Source organism: Carassius auratus, chromosome 23 (genome assembly GCF_003368295.1).
Source record: "Carassius auratus strain Wakin chromosome 23, ASM336829v1, whole genome shotgun sequence".
NCBI lineage: Eukaryota > Metazoa > Chordata > Actinopteri > Cypriniformes > Cyprinidae > Carassius > Carassius auratus.
This window is the reverse complement of record NC_039265.1, coordinates 19,687,161-19,707,490: the sequence shown is the minus strand read 5'-3', so window position 1 is coordinate 19,707,490 and position 20,330 is coordinate 19,687,161. Positions and strand designations below refer to the sequence as shown.

At 39.1% G+C, this 20,330-nt stretch overlaps 1 protein-coding gene across 1 annotated transcript in view; it reads right to left on the bottom strand.

Annotated features, from left to right (window-relative positions):
* Positions 1–20,330, bottom strand: part of LOC113040900 (astrotactin-1-like) — a 109,086-nt gene that overhangs the window by 41,896 nt on the left and 46,860 nt on the right. The window contains exon 2 of the mRNA XM_026199094.1: positions 12,286–12,473. Within this exon, the coding sequence (XP_026054879.1) occupies positions 12,286–12,473 (188 nt within the window). The remainder of the gene's footprint in view (positions 1–12,285; positions 12,474–20,330) is intronic.

Sequence of the window (20,330 nt, the reverse complement as noted above, 5' to 3'; positions counted from 1 at the left end):
CAGCGAATGACTCACTTTCCTCACGCAGCGAAGTTGAGCGATGGATTCACTTTCCTCAGCGAACGACTCACTTTCCTCTCGCAGCGGACCATTGACTCTCTCTTCATGTAGGGACCGAATATTATAATTAAAGTGACTTCTATATTGCATCCAAAATAATATTTAGATATATTTAAATATTCAAAAAGGTGTAACATTTTTTTTTTTACTTTCATTAAAATATTTCAAATTTATGAATCCATAGTTAATTTTTTTTCTGCAGTCACAGGACTATATGTATTGAGACATTTTTTAATTTATATTTTGTAAAAAATAATAAAAAATAAACCTGAATTGTAATCTAAACATCTGTATCTTCGTACAATTTCATAAATAAGTAGGCTATAATATGCCCAGGCATATCGGCTCTGTGAACGCGTTCATGTGATTGGCTTATAAGTAAACAATCCCCCACGTGGAGTGCGTTCATTTCTGAATTTTGTATGCATTTGTGAATCTTCTGTGCTTTTTAAATGTTGTGTGTGCATTTGTGAATTTTGTGCACATTTGTGTATCCTGTGTGTGTATTTATGGATTATGTGTGTGCATGTATGAATCCTATGTGTGCATATGTGAATGTAGTGTGTGCATTTGTAAATTTTGTGCGCATTTGTGTATCCTGTGTGTGTAATAATTTTGCTGTACCACAAAAACTAGCCCAAATTGAAAGAACTTTAGAAAGAACTGGAACTGCAATAAACTTTTAGTCACTGATTACAAATTCTCAGCACTTTCAAAGGTATTACATCAGCTTTCTGGTAGTGCAGATATGTAAATGGCCAATTAAAGAAAAAAAAAAGTCATTATGACTTCAAAGTGATATGCAATGTGGAGTACTAGTTGTCTGTGCATTTTACAAATGTGACAATGATTATAACTAATTGGGGGGTAAACAAGTTCCTCTTTAGTTGCTACAAGACAGTGTGATTATAATCTACATGTGCTGCTAAAGACTGCTGGATAAAAACCGTACCAAGATTGCGGTCACATACAAACAACAGACCTTATAGATAATTTGTTTTGTCTAATTTGATTTACTTTGGGTCCATCACTTCGAATTAGCCAGACAAGCAAAATGTAACTTCACTGTGGAGCAAATTATGAAAGGCTGCATGTTACAGATGGTTTAAAATTAGACCAGATGGGATATCTCTATATAAAGGGGGAACTATTAAGACCAAATAAAACATCACAGTCTAGCAGCACGCGGAGACCTAATCGAATTAGCCAACGGATACAAGTGATGCTTTTATGGGTTTGTCACATTCTTTAGCAACTTTAAGCAGATGTCTTGTAAATCATCAGTTTCAAAAACTGATTATATTTTGGAGCATTTAGTCATTTTTCTTGGCAAAAATAAAATAATAATAACAATAATAATCATAAAATATATATAAGTAGCATGGTGCCAAGTGAAATACAGTTTGTTCATTCAAATGAACTTAGATTAATACAGAATGTGGTTGTAAACATAACACAATTTAGTAGAATTTCTTTCTTTTTTTAATAATTTATATCTGTTTGAAATTATATTATTAATGAATAATTTAAAAAGTGTCAGTTGTTTAAAATAATTGTATGCCTTTGATGTAGTTTACTAAATTGAACATTCTGCAAAACTATCTGACGAAAAGGCACAATTTTGTCAAGAGTATTGAAGAAAAACTATGCAGAGGATGATGGTTCTGCATTTCTCCATGATAAATCACCTCCTGCTCCGCTGGTAAAATCAATGCAAAATGTGCGTCACAATCTTTTGTTTAAGAATCTCATTGACTTTTCATCCCTCTGAAAGTAGGAGGATGATAAATAATTGTGATTTCTTTAGACATAAGTTCTGTTTTCCTTGTTTATTTCTGCATGAGTGTGTGTTTTGTGAAACCAAGGGACCCGGCCAATATTAATGACTGGGTCATTGTAGGACAGTTTTGCAGATGGGCCTTGCAGAATAAATGAGAAGGGCAAGAGGAAATGTCCTTTCCGTTCAAGGGTGAATGTGGCCATAAAACAAGGTATTATCAAGCACTTAAACTCGTAAGTGCGTGTAGTGAAGAAGAACCCACAGGGATAAAAAAGGGATTTACTAAACTGGTCAAGACTCCCATGTTTTATATGTCTTGTTTATTACACTTCCTCCATTAAATGCTATCTGGTGCCAATTTCCTCCAACTTTGACATCCATGTACAAGCATGGACAGTATCCAGAGCAAAAATAAATAAATAAAAAATAATAAAAAAATGTATTTGTATATTCCCTGCTTCTATTTGTGTTTCTTTTTTTCTTCTTTGTAAAATATGTCTACATATACTTTTCTTCAGTTTATTTAGTTGAAATTAGAATCAAAAAAAAAAAAAAAAAAACACGGGACGTGATGTTAAACTGTCCATTGTGCCAATGGATGGTATGCACATGAGGTTTGCCTTGATGTTAAGAGTGGCGTGGGAGCTGTACCTCAGATATGGGAAAGATGTAAATTTGGGACACATCATCAGTAGTATGCCTCTGAATCATGGGGTGTTTCGGCCTTTCAATACTAAACACCCTCATCAAAGGTGGCCAGCAACAGGGTGATCAAACCTGAGCTTGTGTCCCATGCCCAATCATGAAAATTGCCTAGTTGTTTAAATGGCGCAGCCCACGGGACTATGCAAGGCAGGAGGCGTCCTCTTCCCTGAGTCAAGCCTAGAGCTGACCGCATACCTTGTTCACCCTCTTCATGGAGGGTTGTGACCTGGGTTCTCAAGTGGGTTATAGAGTGGGGGGGATTAGTGAGTGGGTCATGTTGATGCTCTTTGAGCCCAACAAGGGTCCTTCCTTTTAATCCATATCCACTGGCTGCTTCTTTCGGCCGCTTCAGAGACTGATTTAATTGTCTGTCGCAGAGCCTGTCCATGGATGCCAAGGTCTTTCAGCAGTCTGATGGTAGAAGAAGCCACAAAACCTCTGCATCCCACTTCAACCGGATAGACTTTCGCTTTCCATCCTCGTTGTTGAGCGTCTGCTGCCAGTTCTATATAGCGCAGTTTCTTGCGCTCATAGGCCTCATCCGTTGAATTCTCCCATGGGACTGTAAGCTCTATGATATAAACAGTCTTCAATGAAGGGGACCAGAGAACCAAGTCTGGTCTGAGGGTGGTGACTGCAATCTCAGGTGGAAAGATTAGTTGCTGGCCAATATCAACTAGCATCTTCCAGTCCCGGGCCATGGCTAGCTGTCCAGCTTCTGTTTTGGTAGGGGGATGTTTGGGCTTTTTCTGCCCCTCTCGGATGAAGGTTGGGGCCGTGATGGAATCGATCGCTCTCAGGGGCAGGGAGTTAGTGGTATTCCTCTGGCTCTCAAGAGCTGCTGCCAGACTCTTGAGGACCTGGTTGTGTCTCCAGGTGTAACGACCTTGTGTGAGGATATCGCCATACCACTGGTTGAGGTTTTTTGGAGATGGGAGCACATCATAGGTGGCTCTGATGATGAAGCTGATGTTGCTTGCCTCCATTTCCCAGAGCTCCCTCCAGCTAAGCTTTCTCCTCTCCAGACCTTCCCACCTCATCCATTGTCCCTGTCTGACAAGAGAGACAGCCTTTGCGCTTCTTTCCGTCTCCTCTTGACGACGCACCTCCTCGACCACCATTTTCCTCCTTTCTGATGTTGAGGCCTTACGCCAAGTTGGCTTACCTGCCGTAAGGCCAAAGCCTCCTCTACCCAACTGGACATGCCCTACAATGTCACTGTGCTTCAGGGCTGAGGTAGCTTGCTGCACCGCGTCAGATGGTGTCCATTTCCGTCCGGTTACCAGGAGTGGAACGGCATTGCTGATGGTCTGGTCTCTGGAGTCCTTCAAAGTCATCTGGAGTCTCACTTTAGAACACTTGTACTCTTCGGTGAGGCTTGTGATAGGCAGTTCAAGGACCCCTTTGCCATAGAGGCTGATGTTAGTCAGACAGCGTGGGACGCCGAGCCATTTCTTGATGTATGAAGTCATGGTTCGCTCCATCTTCTCCACCGTTGTTATTGGGAGCTCATAAACAGTGAGTGGCCACATTACCCGAGGGAGAAGTCCAAATTGCAGGCACCAGAGCTTGAGCTTCCCTGGCAGTAGGGTACTGTTGATGTCTTCCAGACTGTTGGTAATGTCCTGCCTTACTTGCTGCACTTGGTCTTTGTCCCCGAGGCTTGCGTTGTACCATCTACCCAAGCTTTTGACAGGTTGCTCAGAAACTGTTGGTATTGGGTCATCACCAATACAGAACTTCACATTTTTAAGCTGTCCCTTAACTATTGAGATGCTTCGTGACTTGTTCGGTTTGATTTTCATCCGGGCCCACTTGATGTTCTCCTGCAGTTTACCAAGTAGCCGCCTGGTACATGCTGCAGTAGTGGTCAGAGTGGTCATGTCATCCATGTATGCTTGGATAGGTGGAAGGCGGATCCCGTTCTTAGTTCGCTCACCCCCCACCACCCATCTTGAAGCCCTGATGATGACCTCCATGGCCATTGTGAAGGCCAGGGGTGAGATTGTACAGCCTGCCATGATGCCTACTTCTACGCGCTGCCATGATGTTGTAAAGTCGGCTGTTGTAAAGCACAGTTGCAGGTCTTCGAAGTAGGCTTTTACTAAACTAGTGACAGATGATGGAACGTGGAAGAAGTTGAAGGATTCCCAGAGGAGGTTATGGGGAACTGATCCAAAGGCATTAGCCAGGTCAAGGAAGATGACATGGATGTCTCTTTTGTCTTTCTTCGCCGCTTGGATCTGATGCCAGATCATGCTGGTATGCTCCAAGCAACCAGAGAACCCAGGAATGCCGGCCTTCTGTACGGATGTATCAATGTACTTGTTCTTCTCCAGGTAGGTGGACAACCTCCGTGCTATCACGCTGAAAAAGATTTTTCCCTCAACGTTGAGAAGGCAGATTGGCCGGAATTGACCAATGTCTGTCGCATCCTTCTCCTTGGGAATTAGCACCCCTCCAGCCCTTCGCCACCCCTTAGGTATTATTCCCTTCTGCCACACTATCCTCATGAGCCTCCAAAGATAGCGTAGCACATCTGGTGCGTTCTTGTAGAGCTTATACGGTACTCCATTCGGCCCAGGGGCTGATGCTGATCTTGCGCGCCGTACTGTACTCTCTACCTCCTTCCATTTTGGAGGGCCAGTTTCCAGATTGAATTCGGGAGGTTGAATAGGTGGGATGTCATGTGGGATAACTATTTGTTCGTGCCTTTTTGGGTCATGGTTGCCCTTTTCCAGATGTTCTTCCAGTTCATCCTTGGGAATTTTCAGGATTCCACTTTTTTCCTTAGCGAAGAGATCTTTAACGAACTTGAAGGGGTTTTTGTAGAACCGTGTTCTTGTGTGTTCCTTCTTCTTGCGAAGTTTCCTCAGGTTCTCTGCTCTTCGCAAGGTTGCCAACCGACACTTGATGTCCCCCTGGAGTAGCATGAAACCCTCTCTCTCTGCATCAGAGGCCTTCTTCCACTGCTTTCTCAGCTGCCTTCACTCTCTGACCAGAATTTCGATCTCTTGCTGCCTCCTGGATTTGGCTGGTGCTGATATTGCTTTGTTGCTTCTCCTAGCGTTTACTCCAAAGCGCTCTTCTCCATAGTGGTAGATGATGTCAACCATCCTTTCCAGCTTTTTCTCTGCTGTGCCCACTTGTTGCTCCAGGATTTTTGTCAGGTCATTGTTGACTATTTCCCACTCTCTCTTTTCAACAGCTTTGGGCCACTTCACACTCGGTCTGTGCCCTTTGATCTTTTCCTCCTTGGGAGGTCTCTGTGGTTGAGTGGGTTCCTCCACCGGCATTTCTGTGCTTGTATTATCCTCCTCAGGGACACTGGTACTGATGCTCTGCGAACTTTGGTTTTTATCCCGTCGCTGTGCTTCAATCGACTGACTGGTTGCTTCGTAGGAAGTACTGGTCAATGCGAGGCCCTTGTCTCTGCTCTCTCAAGCACCCTCTCTTTCCTTGGTGGGTCCTCAATCCCCTGAATGATGTTATTTTCGCCCAGCCACAGGTGCACACTTGAAGAGAATGTCCAGCTGCTGCTGTGGTTGTCTCATGTGCCGTGTTCTTGCTCGTAGTCATGTCCGTTCCTGAGTCTGTAAACATGCTGTCAGTCATTGAGACATCTTGCGCCCCCGCTCTCGCAGGCTCTGGGGGTATGTTCCTTTGTTCACTTTCTGTAGCATTTAGCGGGTGTCTCCAACAAACTGAAGCAGCGTCGGAGACTGCCGCCATGGGTAGCTAGCCCATGACAGCCCCAGTGGGGACTATTCCCTCCAGTCAGCAGTCTCTCCAAGCTGTCACACAGACTTTCCTATGTTGTCAGCTGTCCTTTCACAGCGGTCACTGGACAAGTCCAGATATTCAGAATCAAAAAACACGGGACGTGATGTTAAACTGTCCATTGTGCCAATGGATGGTATGCACATGAGGTTTGCCTTGATGTTAAGAGTGGCGTGGGAGCTGTACCTCAGATATGGGAAATATGTAAATTTGGGACACATCATCAGTAGTATTATTAGTTTTACAAATCTTATTTTTATTGACTTTAAAAATAAGAAATGTTGCCATGGCAACTAGCTGAAGATTCTCTCTCTCTCAAAAAAAAAACCTTTTCTTTTTTTTTCAAGTACTGAAATTGGTTTTAATGGTTTTAATATAATATAATATAATATAATATAATATAATATAATATAATATAATATAATATAATATAATATAATATAATATAATATAAAAATATTAGTGCACATATGATTAAACCATGATCATCATCATCCTTCCTTCATTGCATCACTGAAGTGAAGACCACCAAGTGCACTCTCAGGGGGTTGTGCATTTAAGAGGATGCACATGTTGTACTTAGTAAGTCCATATTCATAGACTTTTTATCTTAATGTCCATGTAAACTGCATTAAAAATACAGTTCTTGGCGAGTTTCGAGCTGCAGTGTAACCTGAAATAACTATTCCAGGAGCGTCATCCTCGTGATTCATCTTTCACCACTTTTAACATTGAACATTTCTTGCCCTTCTTGCCAGCTATTTTAGCCATTGGTTATATTCATGCAGCCTAGGGCCCTTGGGAAGAAGCTCAACAGAAAGATATATCACTTTCCTCTTATGGCTGCTAACAGGGCAGAAACTCAAATCTACAGCAGGCCTGTTTTATAAAAATGGAGTTGAGCTTTCAGGATGTTTACATCTTTGCATCCTGGTCTTGCTTTGCAGGTGCATATAAAGATGCACAGTTGGGATGGGACTGGGAAAACAAGAGCATTTAATGTCTGAAACTATTTCAGAAAGGTCAGCATGTTGGGTCTTAGTGCAGCTGTTGAGTTCAGGAAGCAACTTTTTCAAAATGCCTACTGTCAATTCTGTCTAGGTAAATAAATCAGCAATGAAGGAAAGTAGTGTGTGTTTCCTTTTACATACCTTCAGCTCACAGGGTGTTTGTCAAGTAACTATTTTATTGGGAGTTAGCCAATGCGAACAAAATTGATTTCTGCTTTATTGCTTTAGCTCTTCTTCGTATCCAATTCCATATCCACCTTAATGACACCCCGCCAGTTTCCTCAGAAACACAATCTTCGAATATTCCCAGAAGAGAGGGAAATTATACATACATACTGTACTTAAGATTGAAAAAAAAAGAAAATAAAGTGTTTATGCTGTTATGTGGTATTTTATGGAAGATGGGGGAGTAGGGAACAAAGAAAAACTTTAATCACATCGTAAATTCTGGATTTATTAGCTCAGACCAACCCACACACACACACACACACACACAACTGTCTGAGAAATGAATCCAAGTGCCAGGTTATTGCTGCAGTGACAAGGGAAGAAAACCAAAATAATCAACATTAATCCAAGAGGTCACTAAGGGTGTGTTTTTGCTGAAAATTACATGTGAAATGACAGATGAAGTAATATTGTAGGATTGCTTGATGAAATAACACAGGAAGCTGAGAATCTTTAAGGATGCATTAGTTGAATCAATACTGTAATTATGTTAGCCTCATATATCTTTTAACCACCATTCAATAGATGGCATCTATGGCTTATCAACACACTGAGAGTGAATGCAAGTTCACCTCAATAAGATGCAGACTGTCTTTGTTTTTACAAGTACACAAAGACACGTCACACCAAAAAAAAAAAAAAAAAGAATGAATGAATGAATGTCAATAAATAGATACAAAATAACAAACCATAAGGAATAACTTTTCGAACTTGTAAATAAAACAAATATTAATGGAGTCTTAAATAGAATTTAATTATTCAAATTTTTGTATTGAGGTTCATATTAAATAATGGCAATATGAAAAATATAGCATAAAAATGCAATGACGGTTGTATTTATGTCTTAAAGGGACAGATAATAAACAAAACATACTATATAAAAACCATGATATTAACAGTTTATTCTCCTAAAAACAGAATTATACTTATACAGTTCTTACACAATAACTGCACTGTCACACACACACACACACACACACACACACACACACACACACACACACACACACACACACACACAAACACACACACACACACACACACACACACACACACACACACACACACACACACACACACACACACACACATATATATATATATATATATATATATATAATATATATATATATATATATATATATATATATATATATATACACACACTCTGTATATTTTTTTTCTTCCCCTAGCTCTATAAGACAAATAAAAAATAAATTAAAAAGTAAATAAATAAATAATATTGTGCTAAATTCAGGACAAAAGACCATCTGCTTCTGTTGCCAATTTGAGGATGGCTGTCAGGTGCTGTGATATAAATGCAATGAAAACTGTGTTGCAGGAGATGCCCGTCTTTTCACCCAGCATGTGTAAATCACTGCAAGGGCATGGCACAGCTAAGCTAGCCATCCGCAGAGAGATAAACCACTGGGGAACAAGCTTCAGGCTGGCAAATGGGAGAAACTGGGGTCAGGAGCAGCCTATGGATGTTCAGGCTTGCTGAGTAGTGCAAATTGCTGCTTGTAAAATGGCTAGCTGAATGGAGGGGGAGGTGTACCTCAAAAAAGCTCCCTGTTGAGAATACCTCAGAGAACATATTAGTACGAAGTGGCTGCAGAAAAAGGTGGAAAAATAGCTCACTAAATAGCAGTCCCTCAAGTGGCAGTGGAATGCAGTATTTGATTGTAGGTGGGATCTGGTGACTGGTTCATTTGTGGAGACCCCCCTGTTGACTCAATTGCTTGTCTATTACAGAAGCCCTATGACAGTGGCAGGGAAAAGCCAGGTTGCTCTTCAACAGCATGGGTAAGCAAGCCACTGCTGTTTTCAATAGGTTACACATTACCCCCTAACGAGAAGAAAAATAAGCTGAAATGGAAAAGAAAAAAAAAACATTTTCAATTTACAGCATGGCCTTTGTGATAGCAGCTGGAGATATGATACAGAGAATAAATGACCAAATAAAAGAAGAGAAAATGCCTCATCAAAGTCAAAATGACAGCACAGCTGGGCTTTCATCAAGGCACATTTGATGAGTGCTTATCTATCCACAAACCCTCAAAAAATCACAGTGAGACAGCAAGCCTGGCGCTGAACGACCACCGCGCACCACTGAGCTGAGCAAAAGCCCCAGCTGGCCTGAAGACCGCCACGTATGGCTCACAATAGACATGGACGGGTGACAGGTGTCTACACTGGCGGCTCACTCTCTTTGGGACTGGCATCATTGCCAAGCATTCAAGAAAGTGACATGATTTTAGGGGGTACAAGGTTTAGAAGCTTGCCCTCCGGCCGAGACAAGTCAGAGCCAGAAGGGGATGCGGCGTAGGTACCATCTGTCACAGAGGCTGTCTGTCACACCACCAATGAAAAACTCCCACTCTTCCCCCACCTTGCAATAACACAGTTTGAGCGCTAAAGGCTAAGAAGCATAAAATGGCAAAATCAGATGGGTTAGATGTGTGCAAAATGTTTTGGGAAAGAAATTTAAGTAAATTATTATTATTATTATTATTATTTTTTGTGGTAAATTTAAATACCTTCAATTTGGTTTCAAGACTCAAGGTCATCTGATAATTTCACAAGCCATGTACAGCAATGCAGCTATCACCTGTTTTGCTCAGATTTTAAAATAGAAATGATCAATCACTTTTCTGCCTTAGAACTACACCTTGAGAAAACACAATATCAGAGGGCAATAGAAGCAAATGGTTGACTTTTTAAAAAAATAACTAGGCAAAGATCTCTTTCTGCAAATGTTCAAGTGCAACTCAGTCACAAGCTGTAACACATCTAAAATATTCACTGAAAATTAATTTGGTCAACAAACGTTTATGAGCTTCTTCATCATTTCACCCTACACAACCTTAATGGGGGTGGTGTCTCAATCGTGCAGTGATCACACAATAAATCGTGTGGGTACATCTGTACTCTGAATAATTAAGTCATTAATAACTGCCACCCAATCTTTCAGCTGTTTACAGTTCATGGACATCAAAATACAATATATTTCTCCTTAAAAATGGTGCTGTCCTTAATAATACGAGCATAATGCCCTGAGAAGAGAAAACTGTTTGGATCCCATTGCCTTCCTCAATTAGGTTAAATCATCTACTGGCTTCCTGTGTCTTGCCCTTAGAATACTAATAAATATCTTTGATGGGATATCAACGTCAGAGTCTGTGTTTGAGATAGGCGGCATGCAATATTCTTCAGCTTTTGAGGGATCAAGCAGAGTTCGTTCAATAGAGGAGGTTTCCCGGAACTCAGATGAATCATATTCCGACAGGGATCTGTCAGTAATCAGTGGCTTTGCACAGAGAATCAGCTAACCATACAAAACAGCTACCTTACTGCTCTGATGTGCAATTACAGGATTTGAAATTCAAGCAGCAAAGGAAATCCAGCAAAGCCTGGAGCCGCCATATGTTCCTTTTACTTTATATAGAAATAATGAGCCATTTGTGCATTTCCTATTAAAACATTTGCATACCAAACACTTGACTTGAATACTGACTTGAACAGCCCATTCATCCAACCTGTGTTCAGAACTCTCCATTCATCTGAGCTACACAGCTAGTCACCGCTAACTCTGCCCCCATACAAACCCCACTGCTGTTCAGCATGACAATTTACAAATATGGATTTTCCACTAATTATACTGAGTGTGCTTAAAAGCTTTTAAAATTATTATGCCCTGAAGAGTCTTCGCTCCAATTGTTGTGAGGGTAACTTCTTCTTCAGTAGCATAATGATCTGACAGAGGAGAACAATGAGGTGTAACCACTAATTGACTGAATCTGAACAAATGCTATCTTCCTTTCTTTCTCACATGCAACTCAAACTTTTCTTATCTACATAATGCTTTCTCTCCTGGCTCAGTCAAATCTTACAGAACTGCAGATTTTTTTCCTTTTTCTATATTAAGTCAAATTAAAATTATGGAAGCTTGTTTCTGCCACTGAGTAAAAAATAAAACAGTAATTAACTTCTTATCTCATAGTTCTGTCAATTTCTAGAGTTTGCATCCCACAGTTCAGTTCAGTTAAGTTCTGTTTTTTAATTGCATGATGCAAACTAACAATCGTGACTTTCAATGTCAGAATTGTGTGATATAAACTTGCAAATGTTTTACAGTTATAAGAAATAAACAAGAAAGACAGGCAAAATTCTGAGTTTATATCTCACAATTCAAAACCAAAAGTTAGTATACTTGGTTACCATGGAGACAGCAGCGCCAGGAAAGCAAATTCATATGAAGAATTATGATAGATGTGATGTGTGAAAAAATAAAAATAAAATCCTGAACAAACTTTGTTGTTGTTGTGTGTCTCCAATCAGTCTGTGATTTCCTCAAATTACGCATAAGTGTGATATTACTATTTAATTGTCAGTATTTAGGATAGAAAAAATACTAACTATGAAATTAGCCTTTCAATGACAATGGAGACTGACGTATTAATCCAAAATATTTTAAATGTAATTTTCATCACAAAACAAAAGTGAGAGTTTGATTTAAATTGTTTTGGCCCCACAATTCACAGGGCCAAAAGTGTCCAGCTGAAGCAACACCTTTACCCATATCTGGAAGTTAAATGTTTTTGGAATTCATTTTGTTCAAATATAAGGTAGGATTTGATTTTCCTTATTTTACATTTTTAATAAATCAGAATAATTAGTGCAGAAAACATCAAATACTCAGACTCAGTGTGGGTTGCATACCATGACAGAGATGTGCAGGATACGCAGCTCCTCCTCGGCGGAATCACTAGCGGGGTAAGACGTGGCGGCCGGGCCAGGCAGGTTCTGACTGCCGTCCTGATGGTGGATGTGGAAGAGCAAAGTACCATTTTCCAACCACTGCTGCCTCCAGCGCACCAATGGGATGTCTTCAGAGTTCCCAGAGATCTCTGCAAATATAAACGAACAAAAATCAAGTTCAGTAAATATTTTGTGTTGCACAGTGGCACAAAAATGGGGTATGCAGTACAGTATATGCAGTTCATAGGGGCACTATTTTGCCGAAATCTTTCTGTGAAAATCATTTTAATTTTTATTCATTTATAAATAATCATAAGATGTTAAACATAATTTAATGTTTATTATTATTATTATTATTATTATTTAATCATTGTTTAGCATTTAATGAGTTCAAAAATGTATTTACATATCAATACATATCAATGCATATCAATATCAAACTTCCAACACATTGCTGTAACACGGTCACATGACCAAAATGAACAGAGGGGAGAAACGTTCTGGGGCGGAGAAAAGAAAAGACAAAGGGGAAAAGAAAACAATGCATTAAACTGAGGACAGCAATGTACAAGTGAACTAAGAGAGATTGTTACACTTACCCTATAATTTATTTTCATTGTAAGTCATTCAACAGGCAACAAAGATGATTAAGTGATAAGTGTAAAGTGATTAACATTAATATCAGTTCATTTCCGGAGTATCTTTGTAGCTCTTACTACTTCATTCTTCACTACAAAACAATGCTGAAATTTGACAAAAAGTGATTAAAAATGTTTTTTTTAATTTTTTTTATAATGTCTAATGTTATCATTTTATATAAAAGTATATACAAATATGAATAACTTTGTATCCCTATTATTTACTTGTCATTTATACATATACTATACTATATTTGTTTGTATCCTTCCATGCACAAGCTAGTTATTAGGCTTTTATTCAGAGATTTACAGACATTTTTCTGTGAGGGTTAGTGTTAGGGGCACCCACACTGATCTTGCATACCCCTCAGCGAATGTGAGGTTGCGCCCCTGGTGTTGCATTGAGAAATGTGTGATGGTTTGCAGGATAAATCAGAAATGCTCCTGTCATGCAATTATACGCAGTATACTGTGACTATACATTATTCATATCAATACAGACATTTTAGGAACAGCAAAGCAATGCCTACAACATTCAAACTTCACTTTAGAAATAAACATGAAACAGCCTTCATTCTGGTTAATGGATGAAAAGACAGATGACTTCAGCTTGTCAGAACAAATACACATTAATAGGAATAGTGCTACTGGACGTCACATTAACCAATGATTTAGGCGGAGAAATTATATATAGGCTTTTCTTTTACTCACAGCTCAAAGCAAACTGAACATATATTCTTGAAATTGCATTTAGTCTGTTTAATAAGTAAGGTCAGATGATTTGGATAAGCCTTTGACAATGAGTAATGTGTCATTTTATAGCTTATTGAACTATATGGGTGGGGTCATACACTGAATACGTGTTTAGAATCCTTTATTTGTTTGTCATTTTTTTGTTTTGGTTGTTCTTATGCACTGATGTGATGCTGAAAGAAATGAAAAACAAAGCTTTTGACCTGTGCTGGCTATTATACATTAAGAATATTTTACACAAAGGGGAGGCAGACATCCCCTTTCAAAATGGTGCTTGCAGACTGCAGAACGAGGAGAACCCCTGACCCACTTTATGAGTTGTATATGCACAGGCACAAGCCAAAGTGACTCTGCACTTTATCACTAGACGTCATACACAGTCTCAAGGGTCCGGTGTGGTAAGGCACTTTTATTAATGAAACAACACGCATGACACAACAAACAAAAGACTAATATAGGAATAAATTCCTGCTGTTTGCTGGTTTCTTTAATCATGAGCAATTGTGCCCCTGTGGATCTTTAGAAAATAAACTCTCTTAAAAAACACTTACAAGTTCTTAATACTTTATTTCTCTAATAAAATGTTTTTTTGTTTTTTTTTTTGAAAGTCATGAACACTTACAGAACAACGTCATGTTATTTCCACAACTATGTATTTCGTTTAATAGCATTCTGTGATGGACACAATTTCTTTTGTTTTGTTAGGTCTAATTTCATTATCTAGTATTTGGCGTATCCTATTAATACAGGTTTCCAATTTCAAAAAGGCTTCCAATACAATTCAACAGCCATACGTCAAAAAGATAAAGCTGTGATCTTTGACATTTTTTTATATATATATTTAATTCAGCTGCTGGGACGAAAGTGAAATCACTTTAATTTGACATTAAATTATTACTTTTATTTTTATTTGATTTATTTACTTTTTTTGCTGGAAATTATTATTTCATTAAAACTTGCATAAACAATACAAAATCAAGAATCCAATAGATACTTTGAGAGAGGCGGGGCATAGAGGACCTCCAATAATGTTGAGCATTTGAAAAATAATGTCAACATATTCTGTTACACCAAATACACAAAATAATGATCTTTCAACATCATGTGACCCCTTTAAATGTAATTAAATGTATTTTTTTAAAAAAATATAAGTTTTTGTTCAACAAAAGAAAAGGAAAAAGAATAATAGGGGTTATTAATTTTGGCTAAATTATCTTTTTAATTATGATGTCAAATTACCCATCCATCCTGAGCTGCCCTCTTTTCTCTAATTGTTGTTTGTTCTGCTTAATTTAGTTTTGTATGTACTTTAGTAATGCCACCCATGGATTAATTCATTTTTGTCATGCAGTCCAAAACGTGAGTCAACTTTTATAGGGAGCCAGACTTTGAAACTGCCTTCACAATCTGAAGGCTGATTGTATGAATTCTCTTTTAAATGCATATTGGGTAATAGTTACCTCGAAATGCCTGTTTGAATGCAGGAAAGCACAAACCAAAGGGAGAGATAGAAGAGAAGAGAGGGCAGGGGTAAAAAGCTAGTACTATTCATCTCACATCCTGATGCAGTGTTAGAACCTGCCCTCCCCTCTCTTTCACTGTGTCCGTGCTTACAGAGAGCCACAGACTCAAATATACAATCTGGCCTTTGGCTAAATACAGCCTTTTACAAAGGCTGCCTCTGAGGAAGAACCTTTCCAGAACTGGCCAGGGTGTTTGGCATAATCTAAATATTCATAATGCAGACAGAACAAAGGCTAACATCTCAGAAAGCACAGAGTGGTGGCCTGCCATTATGTGGGATTCATATTTTGATTTAAGAATGATTATCTTTAAACAATTTTAAAATAAACTTTTGTTTTGCTATTAAATAGATGCATACAGGTAGGATGACTAAGGTTATAATCAGCTTTTGTTCTCCACAGATCGAGGCATTAGTCTTATGGCCATATAATGCATGCAAGGGATTATAATAAGCAATTATTGTCACTGCATCATTCAGTTTGGACTTTGCTTTCCCTTTGCACCATTTCCATTCACTGAGTTAATTGGGTCATTCTGTTCAGGTGTGTGTCATTTATTTAGTCTCTAATTAGTGTAATTCGTGTTAGATTCACAGATGTGTTCTGCACACTGCACAACAGCGCCTACACTTGCTCCACCATCTGAAAAGAGCAAGTCTCCCTCCACCCGTCCTCACCACATTCTACAGAGGAACCATAGAGAGCATGCTGATCAGCTGCATTACTGTCTGGTACAGAAACTGTAGTGCAGTAGACAGCAAGACACTCCAGTGGACAATGAACACAGCTGAAAAGATCATCGGTGCCCTTCTCCACTCCATCCTGGACATTTTCCTCACACGATGCTCCAGCAAAGCAAACAGTATCATGGAGGACCCCACTCATTCCTCCCCCAGTCTTTTCCAGCTCCTACCATCAGGAAGACGGTACTGGAGCATCAGAGCCCCCTCCACCAGACTGCTCAACAGCTCTTTTCCTCAGACTATGAGAGCCTGAACTCAAATCACCCCAGCCTTCTCTGAAACCCCCCACAAGCCCCCTACCTCCTAAAACATAAACCGTGTCACCTCCTCCACCCCCCAAACACCCGCAATTCAAATCATTATTTTTTTATGCAATTCTCCTCTATGCACACTAAACACTTTTCACACACACTGCTGTATGTACATAATCCCACAAAGACTCCGTAATATGTCTTTACATGCTCATGCACTACAAATCATCTTGCACTGTTCCCCAGCCAGCTGCTTGACTTACGATGTTTCTCTTTGCACATGTACAGTATTACGTGAAGTCTATAGTCTATATATTTTTATTTTTCAGTCTATGTATGAGTAGGTTAATTGTGTATAGGTATAGTATTATGTGAAGCATTCACATAGTCTGTTTTTTTTTAGCTTATTATATATTTATATAGTATATTTATATTCAAATCTGTCAGTAGGTTTGTTGTGTTTTACTTCATTGTTGTATGTCTATATTCATGTAGCACCTGTAAGGCACGACATTTCGTTCAACTGTATGTCCACACATGTAGCTGAATGACAATAAAGCTCAACTTGAACTTGAACTTGAACTTATCACAGCATTAGAGAAACAAGAATCATGAGCGAGGAACATGACCACTCAACTCATGAGATGTTTTGTTCAGGGTAGATCATAGTTTACATTCACAAGCCCGTTCCAAGGTCTGTTTCCTCTGATAGTGCAATTTTCCCCCCTGAACAAGAATTCAGGGCTAAGCAATCAGTCAAAGTCAGTTTTATTTTGCAAACCTATGCAACACCCTGAACATTAAGCGCAATGGCTAGTAAATAGTAATTTGTTAATGATTCAAAGCCATGTTTAATATTTCATGTTGGACAATTAGCCTTAAGCACAACGTACAAAATGTGTTCCTTCAAGATCTTGTATTTATGTGTGTATATACAGTGTATATATACTGTATATATATATATATATATATATATATATATATATATATATATATATATATATATATATATATATATATATATATATACACACCAGAGATGGGGACTCGAGTTTGAGACTCGGACTCGAGTGCGACTTAAGTCGCACAAACAGTGACTTCAGACTCGACTTGAGACTCGTCCTCGAAAGACTTCAGACTCGACTCGGACTCGAGCTCCGGGACTCGTGAACAATGTTAATTTTTAGTAAACGTCAGATGAGCTCGCTGTTAGAGTTGTGACGTTCGCGAACGAACCGATTCTTTTGAACGGCTCATAAACATGAACGATGGGAGCCGAGTCACGGCTGGAGGGGAGCCGTTCTTTCTGTCGCTCTTTTTTCCTATGCGTGTTTCAGAGCGCGTGTTTCACACAGATGCACACAAATGAGCTCCTCCGCGAGACAGAACAGTTATAGGGGGAGGGGCGCACCCATCGCAGGCCAACCCTTTATAGCGTGATGATATTAGTTATTAGTTGTGCACGCATCCTTCACGTGAGTACTCCAGTGGAAAAAAACCTGCGTGCCTCTGTCATTGGGTTGGAGCGTAGCCATGACGTTTTGCACAGATATTCATTGCAGCCCACTTTGTTATTGTTCATTGACTTGAAGGGGCTGATGTCCTATTTGCAAAGTTTACAGTAGTAATAGTATGTAGACATTTCCATTTTATTTATTCTAATTTTATCTACTTTAAATATTTTGGTTCTCTATCAAAATGTTCTTGTGTGATAACAATGTTCTTGTGTGGAAGTGTTTGTAGTAAAAGCTGTTTTGCACAGAAATTCATTGCAGCCGGCTTTGTTTTTGATGTTTATTTGTGAGTAGGTATTGTATGAATAACATAAGTCAGCGTAGCTTTGTTCATTCTTAAGCCAGACAAGAGGTGTGCAGCTATACAGCCAGGACAGACAGAAGGCCATTACTGAATCCATAAATGCAAAATACAGATATTAACTTAAAAGTAAAGCATTCTTGGTGTTTTTGTCATGTTGCAATAGCCTGTTTACACTGATTATATACCAAAATCAAAGTTGATATTGTATGCTAATAGATAGAGTTGTCATATTAACATATTACATGCTTAGAATTCCTTATATATACAGTTTTGTTCAAAATAATAGCAGTACAATGTGACTAACCAGAATAATCAAGGTTTTTAGTATATTTTTTATTGCTACGTGGCAAACAAGTTACCAGTAGGTTCAGTAGATTCTCAGAAAACAAACAAGACCCAGCATTCATGATATGCACGCTCTTAAGGCTGTGCAATTGGGCAATTAGTTGAAAGGGGTGTGTTCAAAAAAATAGCAGTGTCTACCTTTGACTGTACAAACTCAAAACTATTTTGTACAAACATTTTTTTTTTCTGGGATTTAGCAATCCTGTGAATCACTAAACTAATATTTAGTTGTATGACCACAGTTTTTTAAAACTGCTTGACATCTGTGTGGCATGGAGTCAACCAACTTGTGGCACCTCTCAGCTGTTATTCCACTCCATGATTCTTTAACAACATTCCACAATTCATTCACATTTCTTGGTTTTGCTTCAGAAACAGCATTTTTGATATCACCCCACAAGTTCTCAATTGGATTAAGGTCTGGAGATTGGGCTGGCCACTCCATAACATTAATTTTGTTGGTTTGGAACCAAGACTTTGCCCGTTTACTAGTGTGTTTTGGGTCATTGTCTTGTTGAAACAACCATTTCAAGGGCATGTCCTCTTCAGCATAGGGCAACATGACCTCTTCAAGTATTTTAACATATGCAAACTGATCCATGATCCCTGGTATGCGATAAATAGGCCCAACACCATAGTAGGAGAAACATGCCCATATCATGATGCTTGCACCTCCATGCTTCACTGTCTTCACTGTGTACTGTGGCTTGAATTCAGAGTTTGGGGGTCGTCTCACAAACTGCCTGTGGCCCTTGGACCCAAAAAGAACAATTTTACTCTCATCAGTCCACAAAATGTTCCTCCATTTCTCTTTAGGCCAGTTGATGTGTTCTTTGGCAAATTGTAACCTCTTCTGCACATGCCTTTTTTTTAACAGAGGGACTTTGCGGGGGATTCTTGAAAATAGATTAGCTTCACACAGACGTCTTCTAACTGTCACAGTACTTACAGGTAACTCCAGACTGTCTTTGATCATCCTGGAGGTGATCATTGGCTGAGCCTTTGCCATTCTGGTTATTCTTCTATCCATTTTGATGGTTGTCTTCCGTTTTCTTCCACGTCTCTCTGGTTTTGCTCTCCATTTAAAGGCACTGGAGATCATTTTAGCTGAACAGCCTATCATTTTTTGCACCTCTTTATAGGTTTTCCCCTCTCTAATCAACTTTTTAATCAAAGTACGCTGTTCTTCTGAACAATGTCTTGAACGACCCATTTTCCTCAGCTTTCAAATGCATGTTCAACAAGTGTTGGCTTCATCCTTAAATAGGGGCCACCTGATTCACACCTGTTTCTTCACAAAATTGATAACTTCAGTGATTGAATGCCACACTGCTATTTTTTTGAACACACCCCTTTCAACTAATTCAACTAATTGCCCAATTGCACAGCCTTAAGAGCGTGCATATCATGAATGCTGGGTCTCATTTGTTTTCTGAGAATCTACTGAACCTACTGGTAACTTGTTTGCCACGTAGCAATAAAAAAATATACGAAAAACCTTGATTATTCTGGTTAGTCACATTGTACTGCTATTATTTTGAACAATACTGTAGCTATGCAGTGTTCTAAGCAGCTTGGATGGGTCGCTGTACGTGATGCAACATTTATTATAACCAGAGACTTAATATAATAAAGAGACTTGAGACTTGACTTGGACTCTAGCTCAGAGACTTGAGACTTGACTTGGACTCTAGCTCAGAGACTTGAGACTTGACTTGGACTCTAGCTCAGAGACTTGAGACTTGACTTGGACTCTAGCTCAGAGACTTGTGAGCATCTCTGATACACACACACACATACACACACACACATACACACACACACGCACACACATACACACACACACACACATATATATAAAATCATTCACACCCATATATATATATATATATAGGCCTCTACATTATCAAAACATACATGTCATTTATGTATCTT